At 41.1% G+C, this 22,198-nt stretch overlaps 1 protein-coding gene across 2 annotated transcripts in view; it reads left to right on the top strand.

The window, feature by feature from the left end:
- Positions 1 to 22,198, top strand: part of MGAT4D (MGAT4 family member D) — a 720,909-nt gene that overhangs the window by 223,203 nt on the left and 475,508 nt on the right. For both annotated transcript variants that reach the window (XM_086962223.1, XM_086962222.1), the window contains exon 4: positions 5,866 to 5,999. In XM_086962223.1, the coding sequence (XP_086818349.1) occupies positions 5,866 to 5,999 (134 nt within the window). The remainder of the gene's footprint in view (positions 1 to 5,865; positions 6,000 to 22,198) is intronic.

Raw genomic sequence — 22,198 nt, 5'->3', positions numbered from 1 at the left:
GTTGGGGCCGTTGTGGAGATTAAGCAAACTATTGCCAAGAGTTGCATAGTGGGACCCATGATTAGAATAGGCACCGAGGCGAGAATTATCAGATCTGAGGAAATTGAGCCCAAGACCCGCCAAGGCGGGAATTGAACCCTGGTCCCGCACCAGACCTCTGCATCAGGGACTGCCGCTCTAGCCATTGACCCACACTTCTCAATAAGGACGCATATCAGGAAATACAAGTAGCTCTAACAAGTGTCATGAGGAAAACTACAATACACGGCTCAGAAGACCTGACATTGCAGTCTGAAAGTTCATCCTAAAAAGGGAAATTCCCACAGCTAGGTCTGTGTGTTATAGTTTGTGGCTTCTTTACAGTCCTTTACTCACTAATTTTACTCCTTTTTTTTGCTTTTCTGCGCAAAATAGACCCAAGGATTTTACACTTGCTTTTGTCTGATACTATTTGGGATATAATCCTTTGCAGGTCTTTAAAATTTCCCTAGGACCCTCCTGCTTTAAACTTGTTGTTGTGCTAGTGTTTTTTATTAGGCCAAAGATAGCAATGACATTACTCAGTGCCACAATGCACACTTAAATCATGGAGAGGGCAGGAAATAGCCCCCCCTCCCGCTCCTCCTCCAGAGACGCGTCCGTGTAATCAAAGAACGAAAGGTGTTAGAGCACTTTGTTAGTATTTATGGCTCGGATCATATGTAACTCTCATGACACACTTTGTGTCTGTGTAATTTACAACACTTACACATCTTCACTGCACTATTTATCACTACTTTGGTAGAGAAGGCCCATTATTGAAATGCAATAGGTCTTGCATTTGCGAGAGTTTATGCTATTGGTATTGTAAATGACAATGCCTTTTATTTATGTTTTTAAAACCCAAAACATAAATAAATGTCATTGCCATTAACAATGCCAATATCTCAAACTCGTGTGAATGCGAGAACATATTGCATTGCAAATGCTTGTTTTATAGGTATAGCAGGCTCTCATTTACTTGCTACTTTGTTGTCGTCTTACAATAAAAAAGTCATAAACGTTTTATAAAAGTCACACGCAGTTACAATTTAAATAAACTGGCCTATTCTGGATTGAAGACTTTCTTTAATAATAGCCAGGCTCCCTTCAACAGTTAACCTTTAGTGGAAGTCGTAGATCTATTTGTTAAAGCAAGGGTGTATCTTTAAATGCTATCTGGTTGGTAGAAACTAAAAGGTCTTTTTTGGTAATTTCATCCAAGATTGGTGTAGTAGCTCCACAAACATTCACCCACTACTTCTACAGTAAAAATTCCCCTGACCTCAAAGCACAAACGCTAACAGTCCTTGAACGTGGTAAATTTGCCAGACAAATATATACCAGTCATCAAGAGACAACCCACAACTACTACAACTATATGCAGAGCTTATCCGTTGCAAATTAAAAATCTAAACCTAATTCATATGAGATTATCTGATGCAGAAGAGAAAGTATCAAACCCCCTCATCATTAGTCTTTGTGACCCACGAACCTCTGGAATCTCATTCACATTATCCTTGGCTGGTGATTGAAAAACAACTAGAATTACATCCATTGAACTTCAGCAAATACTATAAAAGGATCACCATTTTCTAGTGTCAAAGGAAGAGTACTTTTACTGATTTCCATCCACAATAAAAGAGGTATTAGTGAATTGTTGAGGAACCAAACACATATATGTGGAAACATCTGCTGAATAGTTTGCCTCCACGTCTCACTTTTGCACCAGTACATACTAGAAGGATTATTCCAACAACCACGTTTAATATTTTATATATTATATCAATTATATTAATATTGGATATGTCTATGTTTGTTGTTTGTGTTGTTTTAGTTTGGATTCTTTATCTAAAGGTAAATAGTTAATTAGCTACCATGTCTATGCAGGTAGTTTCTACAAAATTCTGGGACAACAGCAATGGTATGGGAGTATCAGAGGGAGTCATTCAAAAGGTACTTTGAAGCAGTGAGTGGTACTGTGTTTGTTCCTAAAATATTGGAGGTAGAAGGATAATTTTGAAAACTTTGACCATTTCATCAAGGCATGTTAGAGAAAATACTGTAGCATCAGCTGTGAGGAAAAGATCTCATGATGAGTTTAGGAATGTCATTATAGCTTCAGATGAGAACTTTGCAAGATAATTAGCATGCTGGTTGAAAGGCACACATTTTCCCTGCACATAATTATAAGCGAATCCATGGAATGTAGACATGCACATTTTAAAGATGTCCATGAAGAAATTATTGGAGACCAATTAACAGGAGGGGCAATATAAGAATTCAGAAGAAGTAGTTCTGATAAGGGGATCCCTCTTTAGATAAAGCTATAAGTATTACTGGGTGCACAAAGAATACTTCGCGATATGTTAAAGAATTAAACACCGGACAACGTAGTAAAAAGAACAAATGTGGTGACAAAGAAAACGTAAACATAATGCAAAATACCCTATGTAGGAAGGAGAAATGTAAAAATAGGAAAATAGTTGATAAACGTGCAGAATGGTTCTTTCACACAATTTACACTGTATTTCTGCTCCACCATCTTACATACCCTAGAAAAATGTCCGTGGTGCTTTCATTTGAAACATTGCGCCCTTATGGCAGAACATGATGCGGACACTGCCGCATCTGTAAAATTGCTGCCTTTTACCCTCATTCTCCACATTCTGGGTTTCTTCTATCAGACTTCCAAGCATTGTTAGCAGTTGCATGTGATTTTTGAGAAAAAGCATTTAAGGAAGCTTGTGGAGAAACGTTTTCGCAGAGCCAGTTTCTTCAATTGTTTTAATTGAATGCTATTTCCACAATGTCGTATCAATCCTATTGAACTCCCTTCATGTTAAAATTGTGCTTGTAATCTGTTTCATCCTTGTGTCTCATAAACGGCATGTCTTCCCTCGCCCCAACTCTCTGTTTACTCTTTTCTTTGTTCCTCTCATCTTTGCCCCTTCTAAACCCCGGCCCGGCAACATGATGGTGTATAAGAAGATCAATGAAGAGAGAAAGTGAACTATGTTTCTTTACTTTTTCCCGGTCTTCTACTTGTGCCATATGCCAGAGAACGTATACACCTAACAGACTATTTTTCTACTCTGCTGCCTATATCCATCTGCCTTTACCCATACCTTCATCCATGTTTCTCTTGCCTACGCCCTCACACTTCTACCTCTTTTCCAGCACATGTACCCCTGTGTGTACCATAGTACCTCTACTACTGACTATACCACAGCATCTTAGCCTGTGTCTATATGATGTCGTCACCATATTATCCCCTAACCATGCCCTTTCACTGCTGCCACTGCCTATTACCTCCCACCCCTCTCCATACCATAGCATATCTTACCTGTTCCTAGATGCCTCTAGCTAATCCTGTGCCACAGTTTATGACTAATCTGTTTTACCCTTCATCTTTACCCCTACCCTTACCCTTTTACCTCCACCTTACCTTTAGCCCAGTGCTTCTGCAACCGCTGCGTTCACCCTGGTACCTCTGCCAGTGCCTGTGCCCTAGCACCTTCACCCCTACTTATACTATAGTGTATCTACCCTCGTCTTTTTACTTGTACCTCCACTTATACCTAAGCACATCTAACTCTGACTTTATCGTAGTTACAGTAGTGCTCTATTTATCCTAGTACCTCTGCATCAACCTGTAGTATATTCCCTCAATCTGAGCAGAGACCCTACCACTTTTACTCCTGCCTATATCCTTTTACCTCTACCCTATATGCACCCTAAAGCCACTAGCCTTTGCTTTATCCAAGGACACCTACCTATACTCTAGTATGTATACACTCATATATACCTCTACACTCCTGTGCTTCTTCTCATACCAATCCCAAGCCTGTCTAACTCCTGCCAATACTTTGTTATATATAGCCCTGTCTATCTCAGCCTCCACCTAGATATAGTGCTTTTACTCCTATCCAAATGCCTGTACCTATCCACTAGTTTCAAAACCCATATCTATGATATAGCGCTTTGTCCCTTGCCTTTTCACCAAGACCCTCTGCCCTAATTATTTCTTTGTACCTCTTTCCCTGAATGTACCTTCACACCTCTACCCTGCCTAAACTGTAGTCGCTTTAGAATTAGTTATGATCTACCACCCCTGCACCTATCTCTTTACTAGTTCTTCAACTCATAACTATTCCAAAAATCACCTCTCTCCTCCCTTCCATTAATCCTACCCCTTTTTCAATGTATTTGTTTTCTTAACACTCATGTCCCCTTCTGGTGTTTTTAGGTCTGGCCTACAGCTTTAGAAATAAAGAGTTCATAAAAGAAAAATACATGTATATCTTCATACATAGGAGGTCTTTGGTGCAACTCTCTCTTTTTTATTTTTTTATTATTTAATGCAATTTTATATAACGCAGACTCTAACCAAAGGTGTCAGAGTGCTTCACAAAAGAACCAAGTACGTTACATGAGGAGAATAATACATATTTACACATTATAGAAACGAACGAGATACAAGAACAGGTAAAATAGAACAATATATGGCAGTCACACAAAAACATAATAGGATGAAGATTGTACAGACATAGATTACAAATTTCCAATAGTTAAAGAACTTCCTTGCGGGACATGAAAAGTGGTGTATTAGTTCTGGAAGTGTCTTTGTAAAAGAAGAGATTTGAGGTCAGTTTTGAAGGTCCGGGTATAGGTGATGGTACGGAGTAGTGGAGGAAGCAAATTCCAGATTCTCACCGGATTTCCAGAGAAGGATTGAGTTATTGATCTTTACCTTTTGAAGGTGGGGGGCTCAAGCAGTAACTTTTCTGCATTATGAGACAGTCTAGAGCCTCCAGAGATTTTCATTTTATTCGCCAGGTTTCGAGGGGAGGAGGTGTGCAAGTCTTTGTGGGTAATACAGGCAGTCTTGTAGATTGAGCTAGCCTCAATGGGGAGCTATCTAAGAGAAGACAAAATGGGTGTGATGTGGTCACTTCTTTTGGTCACAAATATAAAACGAGCCGCTGAATGATTTAAGAGGGGAAAGATGGGATTGGGGGAGGCCAGCTAGAAGAGTATTGCAATGGTCCAATCTAGAGAGAACCAGAGATTGGACTAAGGTTTTAAGGTGCTGCTCCGGAAAGAAACGTAGAATCCCCCAGAGAAGGCGCAGTTGATATTCTGCATTCTTTGCAATGGAATTGATGTGGGAGAGTAGATTGAGCCTTTTGTCAAGTATGACACCAAGGGATTTTGTGCTGTCGACAACAATAGGTTTGTTGTTGAATAAATTCAGCTGATCCATCCATCCAAGATTGAACAGGAGGAGGAGAGAGTGAGGTAGAGAGGAGGAGGAATTCAGTTTTGGAAGGATTCAGAAGGAGTTAATGCATCCTGTTTTGAATAGAGTTGAGAGTAGAGTTGAGTACTGAGGTATTGTCTTCATCCATTGGTCTGGTCAAGTATCAACCTAATTTGCTTCCCCTTGTTACAACAATGCAACACGAGGCAGTAGGCCAGCCCACTCCAGCTATAGGCTTCTTGCACTCTGAATGTAATCAGTTCTGTGTCTTTAAACTATGTCTTCATGTCACTGAACTTTAAAGCTATTAGTGCTATTTCTTGGGTCCAAGAAAAAAACAAGTGTTGCATTCTTGTGGTAAGTACTTGAAAACAATTGCACAAACGTGAAAAGACCAATAATTGTTTAGTTGAATTTCTCCATGGTAATGTATTCCCTTCATATTGATCACTTTCCAAAATGGAGGCTTATTCAAATTAAGATAACCAAGAATGTGTTTTTCACTTCGTATTTTCTTGAAATTGTGCTACTTGTTGTTGGTTAATCCCTTATGCTGTTTACTAATTCGTTTTCTTGTTTTGCAGTTTCACTGGTTATGGGAATACCCACTGTGAAACGGGAGAAGAAAAATTATCTGATGGACACACTAAGTTCTCTTTTCTATGAGTTGTCTGAAGAGGAGAAGAAGGACTGTGTGATTATTGTCTTCATAGCAGAGGTGAGTGCATATATAGGAAGTTCTTTTATTTGAATGGAGCATGCAGGTGCCGAGGGTGCTGAACATGCTGGGAACACTAGACGTACAAGCCATCTGATTACTGCTCCTGTTAAGTTGCTGTAGAGTCTCTGCTGGTGTCTCTCACAAGAAACAATAACGCGTGGTATAATTACACAACACAGAACAAAAACATATATCATATATTGCTAAGTGAAGGGCATGGTCTATTATTTGGTGACTATGATAAACACTAGGCGTGTAATTATAATTCCTTTACAGCTGCATGACTTCATGGCGCATTTTGGAAACAAATGTATTGAAACATGCCTATGAGTGGAAAATGTGCATGACTCTGCACTAAGCAATACATCACACAGAAAACATTAGTCCTGATGAACATAAACGTAGGGCCCAGTTCACAAACGATTTAGCGAACCTAAGTGAAACTCGTTTCAAAAAGTGCATCTTTTACTACTTCTCCTCGATACCACAGTCTTACTAGGCACCTTTGTAGATAGGTTTCAGGTTTGTTGTTTATGTGAATTGTTGTCGTTTGAGATGAGTAGGCCCCGTTTAAAGACTAGTACTTTTTCTTGAAAACATCAACTTGCAATCTTTTAACAACAATGTGCCAATGCTGCCTAGATGACTTCTCAGTATTGAGAACTGAAATCCCCCTTCCATTCTTGCCCGTCTCCTTCTTTGGATGACATGATAACTTTATTTGTAAGAAATATGAATCTTTTGCCTACCTTGCCAAACAGGTACCAGTTTCCTTTTCTGTTTTGTTGCAGTGACAATAACGCTGTTCCATTCTTGCCGGCCATAGAAAGAGGGTGTCTTAAATTCACAAAATATTCTACTAGTTACAGAGACAATGTCCACTTTTTTCGAGAAATTATTCTGGCTTGGCTAAGGAGGAATGTACAGCATTACAGTGGCATCCATCCTGGACCCTTGGAGAAGAAATACCTCATTTATTTCTTCTAACATAAATGGCACTTTCCTGCGTTATGTAGAGAGTAGCAGGAAGAGGAAACACAAGCGGGAACGAGTGGCCACGCATTTCGTATTTCGCCATTTATTTTTCAAACAGCGCCCATCTCTTTCTGCCTGATTTTGGTCCTCTTAAGGTTCCTGTCGCCGTTCTTTTATGTGGCCACTGGCTGGTTACCGCATTTCAGTACTGAAGGCCGATTCATAGAGCCATCTGTACAGGTCTGTGGTTGAAAATGGTTCCATTTGCTCCTGAAAGCTATTCAGAAATAGCACATACTCTGTAGTAAACACCACACAAAAGGCGGGAGTGGGTTTGTTGGCATTCACAAATTCCTATTTGACCATTTTCCATTATGGTTGTCACATTTCTCCAGTCACTACATTTACAATATAGGAAACAGAAATGCTCACAGCAGACTTTTTTTTTTTGATTTCAAGAAAATTTTATTGATGAGAATAATGATAAGAATAGTGAGAATAAAATACAATACAAGTGATACAATCAAAGCAAGAGACATATGCAAAAAAGGGCTAAAATTGATATGTAAACCAAGGAATTATATATAAAGGAGCATTAGCCTATGAGAGATATAGATTCCATTCAAGTAAAAGCCTCTATCGAAGCAATAAAGCAAACGTATTACTATCAATTTTGGAGAAGGGGATAGGGGAGGAAACAGAATACAAGAAGAGAGGAAAAAAGAGAGAGAGAGTAATAGAGAAGATGAGCAGGAAGAGAGGACAAGAAAGAGAGAAGAGAAAAAAAAAGAAAAGAAGGATTCCCATAGGACTAACCAAGCCTAGAGAACAAATAGCAGACAACAATTAAACAGACATATCAAAAGGAAACTGAGGAACCAACCCTTTGGAAGACAACTCCTTATAATCATCCAAAGCTTTCCAAACCCCACTAGAAATAGATGGAGAGAGGTGAGCTTGATCAACCGAAGTGTGAGCGCTGCGTAAAAAGGAGACCCAAGCCCACCACGTATGGTAGGAAACCGACGAAAAGGATTTCCACTCCATAAGGATGATTTTCACCGCTACAGTCAGGAGAAGATCCAACAACTGTAACTCCAATGGATCTAAAGGGAGAGGAGTAGGGGCAGCCAGTGGGCCTAATAAAATTAAGGGGAATGAAAGTTGGAGCTCCAAACCAAAGATAAGAGAGAGATGCTTCTGAATGAGGTTCCAAAAAGGTTGAAGCAAGGAGCAATGAAAAAACATATGAGGAAAGTCGCCTGCCATCAAACCACAGCTCCAGCATAAGTTGTCCTCTTTAAGGTTTAGCGAATGAAGACGCACAGGAGTCCAGTGGAGGAGATTAATAGAGAAAAACTTAGACTGCATTAAAGAAGGTGCAATTTTATTACGAAGAGAGAGTTTACCAATTGATTGCCAAGTTTCAGAGGAAATATGCTCTTTAATGGCATGATCAAAATGATGTAACCATTTTTGTTGAGCAACCGTCTGTTCGGGGAGTGAAGCAGAGGACAAAAATTTATAAATTTTGGAGGCGACATGACCAGATTTAGTCCAAATATGAAAAAGTGAGATGGTAGAAGAAGTAGGATGAAGACGAACTTTGGCAATGGCCACCTTAATTTTAAGAAAAGTATAAAAATCAAGATTTGTTAAAGAATGCTTCTGAGCCAAGGTAGAGAAGGGTAATGGTTCGTCAGAAACACCATAGAGATGTTTAACAAGAGAGATCCCTTTATCTGCCCAATAGGACATGAGGGTGGGAGAAATGATAAGCTTAATTTTGGAATTTCGCCAGATAGATGTCCACCTAGTTTTATGTAACGGAATTGCCACCTTCTTGTCTATTTTCCTGACCGCAGCAATTGTATCAAGAATGATAGAACGGGAAAACAGGATATGCAAAGTAGATGCAGTGCAAAAAGAGGCAGTAGGCAAAGGGGATGCTAATTCCTGTTCTATGAGCAGCCAAGAAGGAACATGAAGAGATGGCGGAGAGAACCATAAAGCACCTTGAGAGGACAAAAAAGCAGTCTGATATTTCTCCCAATCAGGAAAATTACAACCTCCCATATCACAAGGACGACGCAAAAATTTGTATGCAAGTCGAGCACGTTTGTCATTCCACAAAAACTTAGAAGTCAAAATATCGATTTCGCGAAAAAAGGAATCTGACAATTTAATCGGCAGCATGGATGAAACAAAATTAATAATCGGCGTGATCATCATTTTGAGAGTCTGGAGGCGACCCCACCATGAAATATGTTTCGGAGACCATGTATCCAAAAGACGACGCACTTTAAGTATAGTCTGGGATTCATTATAGGCAGCAGTGGTAGACAGAGTAGAACAAAAATAAATTCCTAAGTATTTCAAGTGCGTAGACTGCCACTTAAATCCCGCAGATCCCATATGAGAGGGGAAACAATAGGCATTCAAAGGGAACATTTCCGTCTTGTCTTTATTTAGGGTATACCCTGAAACCGAAGAGAATAGGGAAATGATGTTAGAAATAGCAGGGATTGCCAAAGCAATATCATCTGAAAAGATAAGAACATCATCTGCGTATGCAGCAGTTTTAATACAGTGAGGGCCAAAAGAAAAACCTTTGATATCAGGATGTAGCTCAATCAAACGAAGAAGAGGGTCAATAGATAATAAAAATAAAAGCGGGGATAAGGGACATCCCTGTCTAATGCCCTGACTAAGATTGAAAAACGAGGACGTAGCGCCATTAACTCTAATGTTAGCTTTGGGTTGAGAATATAAGGACATTATCATATTAATGAAAGAGTCGCCAAGATTGTGCGCGCATAAAACAGCACGAAGAAACGGCCAAGAGACCTTGTCGAAGGCCTTTTCCGCATCAAGGGCCAAGGCCGCGGCAGGAAGTTGAGACCGTTTAGCAGCACCGAGAATATTAGAGAAAGTGCGTATATTGTCTTGCGCAAGACGGCCTTTCACAAAACCAGTTTGGGAAGGATGAACAAGAAGAGGGACAAAGGATTCTAATCTTTTGGCCAGGATTTTAGCAAAAATCTTTGCTTCCATGTTAAGGAGAGAGATAGGTCGGAAGTTTTTGGGATCCGAATGGTCTTTCCCCTCTTTCGGGATCACTACTATAGTAGCTTCAGCGGCCGTACCAGAAACAGACCCATCTTTAATAAAAGAATCAAAGACAGATTTTAATTTGGGGACAAGCGTAGGGAGAAAAGTTTTATAAAATAAGATTGGATAACCATCAGGGCCTGGAGCCTTGCCAGAACGAGTAGCTTTAACCGCAGACTCGATTTCGTCGGGGGAAATAGGTTTATTTAAAAAAGAGCGATCAGCATCAGAAACCGACTGAATCGGAACCGATTGTAAAAAAGCTTGACACTGGTCAAAAGAGGATTGATAAGAAGGAGTATATAACTTATTATAAAAGTCTCAAAAAACTTCAAGTATTTCCTCTGTTTGGAATTTTTTAGAGCCAGTGTGGTCAGTAATAGAAGAGATCTGCGAGGATTTAAAAGAGAAATCCTGAAATTTTAATGTAGCAGCCAAAATTTTCCCAGCTCGATTTTTTAACAGCAACTTCTTGGATTTTTGAGCTTGTACCCCAATATGGGCTCTTTTAGTAACAATGGTATTATATTTGTATTTAAGTAATTTTATTTGCGGTAAACAAGTTGGATCCTTAGATTGCCTAAAGGAAGCTTCTAGAGTCTTTATGTCAGATGACAAATCCGTAAGTTCCTTTTTAATATCCGAATTACGTTTGGACATACATTTAATGACTTGACCATGGAAAGTGCATTTAAAGGAGTCCCATAGAACAATTGGGGAAGAGACAGAACCTTCGTTCTCATGGAAAAAGGTATCTATAGCTTTAGAAAATTCATCAACCTGAGAAGAATCATGCAAAACTTCGGTATTCAATCTCCACGAACGAGCGCGTGATTTAGGGGCAAAGGATGATAGCGTAAAAGTGACCGCAGCATGATCAGAGATCAAAATAGGATGTATAAGCGGAGAAGAAGAAGATGAAACAAGAGAAGAATGAACTAGGAGATAGTCAATACGAGAGAAGGAAGAGTGAGGCGAAGAGAAGAAAGAAAAATCACTACCAGTGGGATTATGAAGACGCCAAATATCCTGAAGATGAGTAATGGAGCACATGTTAAGCATTTGTTTATGGAATTTAGGAGGGCAAAACTGGAAAGCAGAATTCCTGTCTAAAAGAGGGTCCATTGGTAAATTAAAATCACCACCAACAATAAGATTACCAGAGTGCGGGGTGTCATTCAATTTTTTGGTAACCGATTTCCAAAAGGACGGATCATCAACGTTAGGTGCATAAATATTCATCACATACAAATCATACTGGCCATCCGACAATTTAGACAACAACCAACGACCCTCAGAGTCATGCTCAGAAGAAAGTAGCGATAAACCAGAATTCCTTGAAACTAATGTAATAACTCCATTTCGTTTACCCAAGGCATCAGAACAGCAAACATCCGAAACCCATTCCTTCCTCAAGAACAACGCTTCTTTGTTAGTGACCTTGGTCTCTTGAAAAAGAACCAAGTCAGAAGACAGAGATTTACAATAATCTAAAATTTTCGACCTCTTCACCGGATGATTTAAACCCTTAACATTAAGGGATAATACATTTAAACCCGGCATGGGAAAACATAACAATCGAAAAACGACGACATGGATGACAGAAAAAGGACGTACGACACAACTACAAGGAACCAATCATCAAACAAAAGAAACACCGTGGGAGCGTCCATTTGGGGAATCCAAGAAAAAGAGAAAGGAAGAAGAGAAGAAAAGAGAAAAGAAAGGAGGGAGAGAAGAAGCAGGAGGGAAGGCCTAAAAAAGACCAACATCATACTAGGGAGAACGTGGAAAGGCGAGTAAGGGACCCGTACTAGGCGAAAAAATAATTGATATCAATAGCCCCAAAGAAATATGGTAACCAGATAGCAGGAACAGGGGAACTGGTAACAAACAAAAGTAGCATCGCAAAACAGCTTAATAATGCAAATAGTCAAACTATAGCTAAGAAATTTATATAATCACATTTAGCTAACAGTCTAATGATGAGAGACATAGCTATAGTACCAAATAGAATTAGAACAATTTGTAAGAAAAAGAAAACATGAGGTAAATCAAGAACAATAGATTACAGCATGACAATCAAAATGCATATCCTAAAAAAATAACTATATAGTTAATAAACAATCTATAACTGTATGTAATAACATTGTGAAGTTGATGTGGAAAAAGCAGGAATATACGGATATGTGAGAAAAGAGAGGTAGGAAAACATCCGAATAGGAAGTAAAAAGAAAGACAGAAAATGACGCATAACAGAAAAAGCAATATAACTATGTAAAAGATAAAGAGCAAGAGAAAAGAAAAGTGACTCGAAGGAAAAAATGACAGAAAATAAAGATAAGAAGAGCTGAAGACAAGTTAAAGAATCAAAATAAAAGGCATGATGCAAAAGAAGAAAAATAAAGAAAGGAGAAAAGACATGAAGCGGAATAAAAAAAGAAGAGCAATAGAACAATAGAGAAATAAGAAGAAGTACTTATAGAAGGAGAACTATAGAAAGAACGAACAAGTATAAATGCAAGGGAGAAGGCTAGAACAGAAATGAGTGTGGACACAAGAAGAACAGAAAAATACCATTAACAGCCCCGGAAGTTAAGACCGACATATAAGCTCAACAAGAGAGAGGAGAGAACCAGGCATACAGAAAAATACAGTAATAAAAAAGAAGGAGACAGATCAAGTGCCCGAGGCACCAGGAGTCTGCGAGGTCGCTTTCTGAATCTCCATCTCTATCTCCAGCTGGTTGTCCAGGAAGGTAGTTAGATCAGCCGGCTCATCGAAAATTCTGGAACGTCCTTTATAAGTAATGCGGAACTTCGATGGACCAGAAAACGAAAAGGGAATACCCATCTCAGAGAGACGTTTCCGAAGATTTAGGAAGCCTTTTCTCCTTATAACCGTATCTCTGGCAAAGTCCTGAGAAATTGAGATCCGATGTCCGTCCCAGATGACTTGTTTAGCTTTCCGCATATGAGAGAGAATCAGTTCAGTATGTTGATGCCGCAATGGCTTAAAAATGATTGCTCTTGGCTGGGTAGCCGTCTTAGACCGAAACGTTGGAACACGGTGTGCTCTTTCTATCTCAAAGTCTCTGCTGAATGAGATTTGTAAGGTGTCCGGAATCCAATGGGATAAGAACTCTATCATAGAGGAAGATGATTTCTCTGAATCTTCCGGCAGACCAAAAATGAGTAGGTTAGATCTACGATTACGGTCCTCCTGCTCAGTGAGGTCTCTGCGCAATGCCGCCATTGAGCGCTCCAAGTGGTTGAGAGATCTGGATTGTTTTTGCATACCATCTTCAGCACAACTGATACGTGATTCAGTAGCAGAAACACGAAGAGAGAGGGCTTTAAAGTCATTCCTGATAGCAGACACCACTACTTCTAATAAATCTGTGTTAGTTTTCGTTGACTGCGCAATATCATGCACTTCATTGAGGCGTGCTAGTATTGTGTCCAACGTGGAAGTGGTGTCTGACTGAGAAGACTCAGGTGTAGGAGACACTGACTTAAGCCTTTTTAGCGACGTTCCAGTATCTTTGGAGTCTTTGTTGGTCGAGGGACGACCCATATTTGCAGCCATGGAGGAGCAGCCTCCAAAAGAAAGTATACAACCACTTGAGAAGAGGAAAAGCTGCGCAGACTGTATGAAAAAAAAAAGATATAGCACACTGAGCTCAATGGGCGCTACGTTAGTAATAGCGGCGGACTTATATGCAGGACAGGCAAGTAGCAAAATAATAAATAGCTACAATAAAGCAGGGGAGCACAGTAATGAGTTCGTAGAAAAAAAGAACTACACCTACATGAGAGAACTGCACTGAAAGAAACAGCGCGTGGACAGCTTAATTTCCAGCCAAGCAGCAAGAAAATAACAGAAAAAAGTAATAAATGTTACCAATTGCAGGCATCATAGACGAAACGACCTGGACAGCCACTTTCAACTGTAATATTGTAGCCAAAGCGGCGCTTCTGAGGAGAAAATGCAGCAGCGTCAAGAGCGGTAAAATGGCGGCCGCCCGTGAGGAAAACGAGCGCCTCTGGAGCGTGAGATAGAAGTCATGCAGCCGGTGACCAAAACATCAGGAAAACCCCGTCAAACAGCTCCCTGCATGTTCCGCTGCTGAAGGCTGCCTTTTCCGCCTCTAGGGGCAGCTAGAAACTGAGAAATTTGCTCGACGGGCCAAACTCGCCTCGGACCTCAAGCGCAACACGCCATGCTGAAGCGGCGCGCAAGCCACACCCCCCTGCTCACAGCAGACTTAATGGGGGTTAAGGGAAACATGAACAAACACGTGCCTTTACACATGGGTCTACCTTTCAAGAATGCTTAATTGAACAGAATGTACAGTTTTACAATGGAGACCGGGTAAGTCCTAAAAATGTTACAAGACGTTAACAGTAGTATTCCTGGAAACTTGGTGTTACGTTCCATGAGCATTAATTTGGATTAAAAACAAGTGTAAAATTAAGTTCAAGCAGCAGAGAATATTTCGGCATGTAATCATGCACAATTCTTTGTGAATTGGGCCCTGAGAATTCCAGTCCATATTTACATTATGCTTTGTTCTTAAAGCAGCTAATTTTCTCCATATTTGGAAATCAGTCTTGTGAGATTTTGTGAGAACGTCGGTGTGTGATGGGTTGGTCAAAGTGTGCAGCTGTTCAGGCATTCGTATCCTATGTTGTGTAGGGTTTTTTGTGTGTCTGTGAGAAGGATGAATTGGCTGAGCATTTGAATGGGGAGCCAGTGACGCTTCCTGAGGTGCAATTTAATGTGGCGTGGGAGGTGAAGTATGAGTCTTGTGACTGCGTCCTGCATGGCCTGGAGTCTTTGTAGGAGTTGTTTGGAGATTCCGTTGTAAAGAGTGTTCCATAGTTCAGCCTGCTGGTGATGAGTGCTTGTATGAATGTCCGTCTGGTGCTCTGAGGCAAACATCTAAAGATCTTTCACAGCATGCATAGGATGTGGTAATAGGAAGTGCACACATTGTTGACTTAAGCCATTATGTTGAGCTTGTCATCAAGAATTATCCTTAGATGTCTTGCATGGTCTGCGGATGTGTGTGTTGGCCCCAGCTTTGACGAGTCCAGGTGAGGTCTTGTTGCAGAAGACCAGTATGTCCTATTGGTAATGCAGCGCCTAGATACCCTGATGGGTGATTACCCAAGCTTTATAAAACCTGTTTGATTGATTGGTGCAGTTGGAGAAGTTGGTTCTGGGGTTTTTTGTCTTGTCTGTCAGAGAGAGGATGAGTTAGGTGTGATCGGCATATGAGATGATGGTGATTTCTTGTGATCAGATAATGTTGGCGAGTGGTGTCATGTAGATGTTGACAAGGGTGGGTCTGAGGGATGATCCCTGTGGGACACCGCACATCAGTTTCTTGGTCTCAGATGTGGAGGTTGGCAGCCTGATCCGTTGAGTTCTTCTTGTGAGGAGGGAAAAGATCCATTTGAGAGCGTATCTTTTTATGGCAATCTCGTGGAGTCTTCTGATGAAGGTGTTAAGGGAGACAGTGTTGAAGGCTGCAGAGAGGTCAAGCAGAATGAGGACTGCTGTTTCTCCTCAGTCCAGTATGTTTCAAATGTCATTGGTGGCTGCGTTGAGTGCTGCTTTGGTGCGGTGGTTCTTTCCGAATCCTGATTGTGTGTTGACAAGAAAAAAGGTGAAGTTCGGGGTTGGTTGTGAGTTGATTGTTAGTGGTCTTCTCAATCATCATTTTGGCTGCATAAGGTAGCAGTGAAATGGGCCAGAAGTTGCTCAGTTGATTTGAGTCAGCTGTGGTCTTCCAAAGGAGGGCATTTTTTTAAGTGACTGACATAATTGAGGTGTTGATGTGGGTCAGGTTGGTGCTATTTAGTGATTTTCCCCATTTGTAGATGTGATGGGGGCATGGATCCATTGGGGCTCTTGAGAGTATTGTCTGCAAGATTACTTCTGTATTGTTTCTAGTGAGGGTTTTCCATTCGGTCAGGTAGCTACCTTGGTTGGTGATGGGTAGTTTAGCAATGAGTTCTGAGTTTGGGTTGGTGTGCAAACTTGCTGTAGACGTTTGTGATTTTGATGCGAAAGAAGTTGGGTAGGTTATCGCAAAGTTGTTGGGAGGCAGCATGTTGTTGACAGTGGCTGAAGGTGAGGTGACATCCTTGGCAATCGAGAAGATTACCTTGCAGCTGTTGGGGCTTCCTTTGAAATGAAATGAATGAAACACAGATTTGTACAACGCAGCTTATCACCTGTGAGGGTATCCAGGCACTGTCCATAGCTGCGGTGAGATTAAGTGATTTGCCCAAAGTCACAGGATGTTGAGCTGACGCTGAGACTCGAACCAGGATCCCCCGCTCCGAAGTTGGTCGCTCTGGCCGTTAGGCCACATTCTCTCCCTATGCACGGCCCACTAGTGCTTTTTTCGATTTCATGCTTCCTTTTCTTATTAAAAGGAGAGATAATCTTCTGTTTAATAGTTTAAATACTGGTTGGGTAATTTATAGGCTCATCCTTCCATTCATATGTAAAAGGCCAGAAGTATTTTGAGTCCTCAGACATTGTAATAATCTTTGGATATTCCTAAAAAACACTTTTGCACCGTTTTAAGGCTTAGTTGTTCTTTTTTGTCCCGAGGAGCACCATCAGGCACCCACCACCAACGTACTGAATCCTACCATATTTGCGTACCAGTAAGGGGACAGTCTGACATTCATCTATTTGAAAGGTTCTGTAAGCATTAAGTTATGGAAGTATTAAGTCAAAATGTTCAGGGCCCTAGAAACACGTGCAAATATCTGTGTGAATTCTGCTCTGTTAAACTGTTCTCTAACGCTTGCCACTGTACACAAACATTACGAGAACATTTGAAAGCTGACTATGAAACAGAGTTTCTTTGAAACGTAGAAGGCTTATTTGTAGACACTAAACACCTGATGGGAAGAGAGCAGTCGTTCTTGTCTCAGAGCCAGCCTGATGCAGGACCCAAAGGCAATAACGAAGATAGGTTTCAGCTGGTAACTGAATAAATAAACAGATTTTAGCTGCAAATTGAAGAATTCGGGTCTGAGCTGAGGCTCATAGTAGCTGATGGGAAGAATACTGTTGTCGAACGACTGAAGAACAGAACTTTTGAAATATACTACATCAACTATTGAGAGATGTGCAGCCCAGGAAAAACATACATGTTTGTAGTTAGGGCAGCATTTTTAATTTTAAGATGTATGTAGTCTAAGTTGGAGGATCATTTAACTGGAATATTTCTTGTGGGTTACACCTCAATTATATTCACTGAAAAACTTCAGCTTGATGGTTATTCAAAGAAAGAAATAGAAAAAAAAGAACGGGAACCTGGATGAAATAAAAGTGGAGATGAGGTAGAAATAGCTCGTGATTGAGAAAGGCTTAAAATCAGCTGCGCTCGCTATTCCTATTTGAACATAGGAAGACAAGTACAGGAGATCCCTCGACCACGGAAGATCCAGGAGGTATGAAACTTAAACAATATTAAAGATAGTCAAATAGGTCACAAAAATGTAATAGAAAGCAAAGCTCATGCATCTAGGAAAGAAGATCTGGAAGCCAGGGTCACAGGGCCCATCGGCCCTCAAGCAGAAGAAGAGATGGTGAATGGGAGCAACCCCAAAGAGACATTAAAGCAGATCTCTGATGAATAGAGGGGAAGCTGAAGGAAAGAGGGTAAGCCTAACCCCAGACTAACATCCACTAACAACCATGGGAAAAATCACAATTCAGTAATGCAAGGAACAAGCAAACAGTTCACAATGAAGGCTCCACTCACATAGGTCTTGGCAGGCTTAATAAAGAAGCCCTGGGTAACACACACACACACACCCACCCCACCACCCCTCCCCTCTCCCATAATTGCCAAAGAGTTGAGGCTTTGGGTGAAGAGGCCTTGAGTAGCCACAGGGTCGAAGGAGGACTGGCCTGATCTCGACCTATATCTACCCCAAGCCTGTCAAGCTTTTTGAAAGGGGTCACATAATTAAGTTCCCTATAGCAGCAGCTATGATAACTCCCTAACCTTATTTATTTGTTTATGTGATTTTATGTAGCATAACATACACTAGAATGCTTGCACAGAAGATAGTGATCTTTTGGAAACTAACATCAGCAAGAACATGAGTGAGAGATTAGAAACTAATATCAAAAGCGAAAGCAATGGGAATCTATACGTGTATGCAAATAGTATGATTCTAAAGCAAACGGGAAGGGGAAAATGTCCTAACCCAGGAGCAGGTTCCAGTAATGAGAAACCAGTGTGATGCACCTGCTGTATATTAAGACTTAAAGACTATGCTTACAGACATGCATACATGAACATAGTGGAGATAGAAGGTTTTTGAAATTGAAAGAAATATCAGTATTTCAAACAGCTGGGAACACAAAGTTTCAACCATTGGAGGCAAAGCTGTAATTACCACAGCATTAGCACTGGGAACAATGTTTGTAAGGAACCATGGTACATCAATTATGGCTGTCTTTGATACCTTACCAGGGGAAATTTTCCTTGCTTGCCTTACAGCTCTTGTACTACTTCTTAAACCATTTCAAACAATGTATCTATTTTGCAGTTTTATGTAGCATGAACTAGATCCAATAGGATTCAGAATATTACTTAAACACTTCTGTTTCATTCAGTTATACTTTACTACATTTCAAAAATAAGACGATTTGAGTTGCATGGTACAATCATGCAAGAGCAATATTTAGAGGCTATTAATATCGTCATGTCATTTTCCCCGTAGTCTGCTCAACCAAACTAGTGGATCATGTGAAAGACATCTGTCCCTAGATCGAAACTCATTTACTTACTGCGGTGACGACAGGATTTTTTGATGCCGTTTTATAAAGTGCATACCCGGCCGAAGGGCATTCGAGTGCTTTACATGAGCGCCAGTTACATTGGAGAAGGTCAGATACATTTTTTGTTAGGAAAGGGGAGATTACGTGATTTGCCCAAAATAAGAGGATTTGAGCCAACAACGATACTTGTACCTCTTTCCATAGTTCCAAAGTTGGCAGCTCTAGCTGTAACACCAAATCCTCTCCCAAGACTTGTACTCACCACATTTAGTTGCTTGTGCTGACTCGTGTGCATAGCTTCTGCCTCCTATTCTCACCTGGTGCTTGCATTGACACGGTTCATGGTGCTTTACCTCAACTGAGCTTGCTTGACCTGCTGCATAATAGTACTGTCTTTAATAATCTGGCATCCAGAGCCTAGTCTGCATCCTCTTGTGGCAAATGAAGCAAACAGCCACATCACACCGAAACATACGCTCGGGTACCTCCCGTGAATGATCCCCATGCTGAGCTGCAACACATCAGACGCTCTCTGATTCACCAAGATTTCTGAACACACTCACATAGCTCTACTTGGAAGGAGTTTGAAGCGTTCTTTTGGGCTTAACGTTAATCTGCTATAAAGAAAAGCTGCTATCTTTTCACCCTTAATCAAAGGTGGCTATGTTTACAAATGGCTTCAGTGACTCATGCATGATTAATAGATGCACACATAAAGACATTATTTTGAAGTGTGGCTGCTCTCTTAGTTAGCCTTTCTGGGAAATGTCAAATTGCGATAAGCCAGACTCAGTAATAGGACTTGTCATTTTTTTGCCTGAACAGCGCTGGTGCTGTACTTGTGAAAACTCTTGTAAACAAAACAAATCTCAAAAGGGACTTAGAACCTGCCCATTACTTACCTTTACTTCCTATTGGTTGGCTCCCACGTCACTCTTGTTTCTTTGCTTCCCATTGGACAGCACCTCCTCCTTACGTCTGCCTTCCTCCTGGGTCTGAGATTTCCTCCCTGCAGTGGAGCATGGACCAAATTCAGCTTCCTGTCTGCGGCTAGCCTTTCACTGGCTGCAGATCCTACACATACTCTTTTGTTACCTTTTGTGATGCTCTCTTATTATGTGCATTTCTCTGTAGTGCTTCTCCTTAAACCCTGCCATAGTGTTTCCCCCACCATTCTTCCTGCTAACAGTTGTTTTCGAACAACCGCCTCTCCTCCTGCTGGCTATTATTTGCCATCTACCCACTTGTACTTCCCCCTCTCTCTTGTCGTTGTTGTTAGTCAATAGTGGCTGTGTCATAGTGCTGTCTTTTCCCTTTAAGCTATGTTGTGTGACAGTTCGCGCTCCTGTGCTACATGTAAAAAAAGTAATTGACAAAGGAAATAGATTATGCATAGGCGAAACGTATTGGCTTTGCCAATGCTTGTTTAAACATATGATTTCTGAAACTTAAAATGCTGTTACCAGTAAGTGAAGGTGTGCGAAAATGTGTGTGGAATCCCGAGGGCAGATGTGGCTTCTTCACTGCCATTCCCCTCCGAGCCCTCGAGTGCACAACAATTTACAAGAATCACAACTTATCAATGGAAATATATATTTATTGAGCATGTGCTAGTTAGATGGAGCAAGCTACAATGTCAGAGAACACAGAGTAAATGCATGAGACTGAAAAAGCTATGGCTGATGGGGTACATTGTACAGAAATGAATCGACTTCCAGTAAGGGATTGGGAAATCAAAATTGTAAGGCTTGAAAGTTGGAATTAAAAAACATATAAAATTGCTGCTGTCTGAGATGAGGCTTCTTTAGCCAGTGGAGTTGCACAGGCCCTAATGTAAGCCAAGATAATGCCCCCACTTCCTTCAGGTTGGGAAATAAAATGCAGTGGGCCCTCTGCTCTCCTTTAACGCCATTCTTTTTGGAGCAATTCTTTCCTGTGTTTTGTGTATTGTGTGCATGATCAAGTATAATGCTGACACATACAGGCTCGCTCAGGAGCTGTCGGCGCATCCCTGAAGTGTCCTTATTCACACAGTGTGAGAGCCTTTCTGATCTTACATTAGAGCACGAGTGTTTAACACTTGCCTTCTTAGACTAGAAATCAAATTGCCACTCCTTATTTCAAGGAAACATAAATCCGGCTGAAAGATACAAAAGAACATAAAATGGAGTACAAAGACTGCAGGTGGATATTGTTTCATTCGATGAAGCTGATCTAAAGATGACAAAGTTAAGTCACACCCTACTATGGGCTACTGATACTGTTCAACCGATTGCTACTACAGAGCCGCACTGATGCCTTCTTTGTCTCAGAAAGTCTCTGTGGCATGATTCACTTTTCACAGTATGTTGCATAACCTTTGCAAAACTTCTCGGAGTAGTTTCTGAAAAAAGACCACATGTCAATTACAGTGTGCATTTTTATTAGCGCTGCTAGTTTTGACTTCGCGAGACAGCATGTGCTGTAGCTGAACAAGTCGGCGCATCACTGTGGTGATGGAGACACCGCCTAACAATCCCGGCTCCAACTTGTACCTGCATATCATTACTTGCATACATTTGGAAGAAAGTTTGCCAGACATGTGTATCATGCTTGTGGTAAACGTTTGCCGCAGTTTATTCAGTTCACATGTATGAAATTATATGCACCTTACTTTTTATATGCATCACAGTACTACAGTCATAAACCCAATATGACAGGGTCATCAATCAATGTCATTGGGTCATAAATCAATTTTGAGAAGGTCCTAAATCAAAACTGTGACAGGTCAATAAATCAATCATAGTACTTGTAGAGCACGCTACTTACCCGTGAGGGTCTCAAGGCGCTAGGGGGGGGGGGAGATGGGTGGGTGGGGGGGGGATGCTGCTATTGCTCAAAGAACCAGGTCCTGAGGAGTCTTCTGAAGGTGAGCAGGTCTTGGGTCTGCTGTAGGTGAGTAGGGAAGGTGTTCCAAGTCTTGGCGGCGAAGAAGGAAAAGGGTCTGCTCCCGGAGGTGGATCGTTGTATGCGGGGCACGGCGGCGAGGGGGAGGCTGGTTGAGCGGAGCTGGCGGGTTGAGGTGTGGAAGCTGTGTCTACTGTTCAGGTACGCTGGTCCGGTGTTGTGGAAAGCTTTGTGTGCGTGGATGAGGAGTTTGAAGGTGATCCTCTTGTTGATGGGGAGCCAGTGTAGGTCTCTCAGGTGGGTGGTGATGTGGCTGCGGCGAGGGATGTTGAGGATCAGTCAGGTGGAGGCGTTTTGGATGCGTTGTAGTTTTCGTAGGTGTTTGGCTGGGATTCCTGCGT

The sequence above is a fragment of the Lissotriton vulgaris genome, chromosome 3_1, assembly GCF_964263255.1.
Source record: "Lissotriton vulgaris chromosome 3_1, aLisVul1.2, whole genome shotgun sequence".
Classification (NCBI taxonomy): domain Eukaryota; kingdom Metazoa; phylum Chordata; class Amphibia; order Caudata; family Salamandridae; genus Lissotriton; species Lissotriton vulgaris.
Note: the sequence above shows the minus strand (reverse complement) of the source record. Positions and strands in the feature narration are given on the sequence as shown.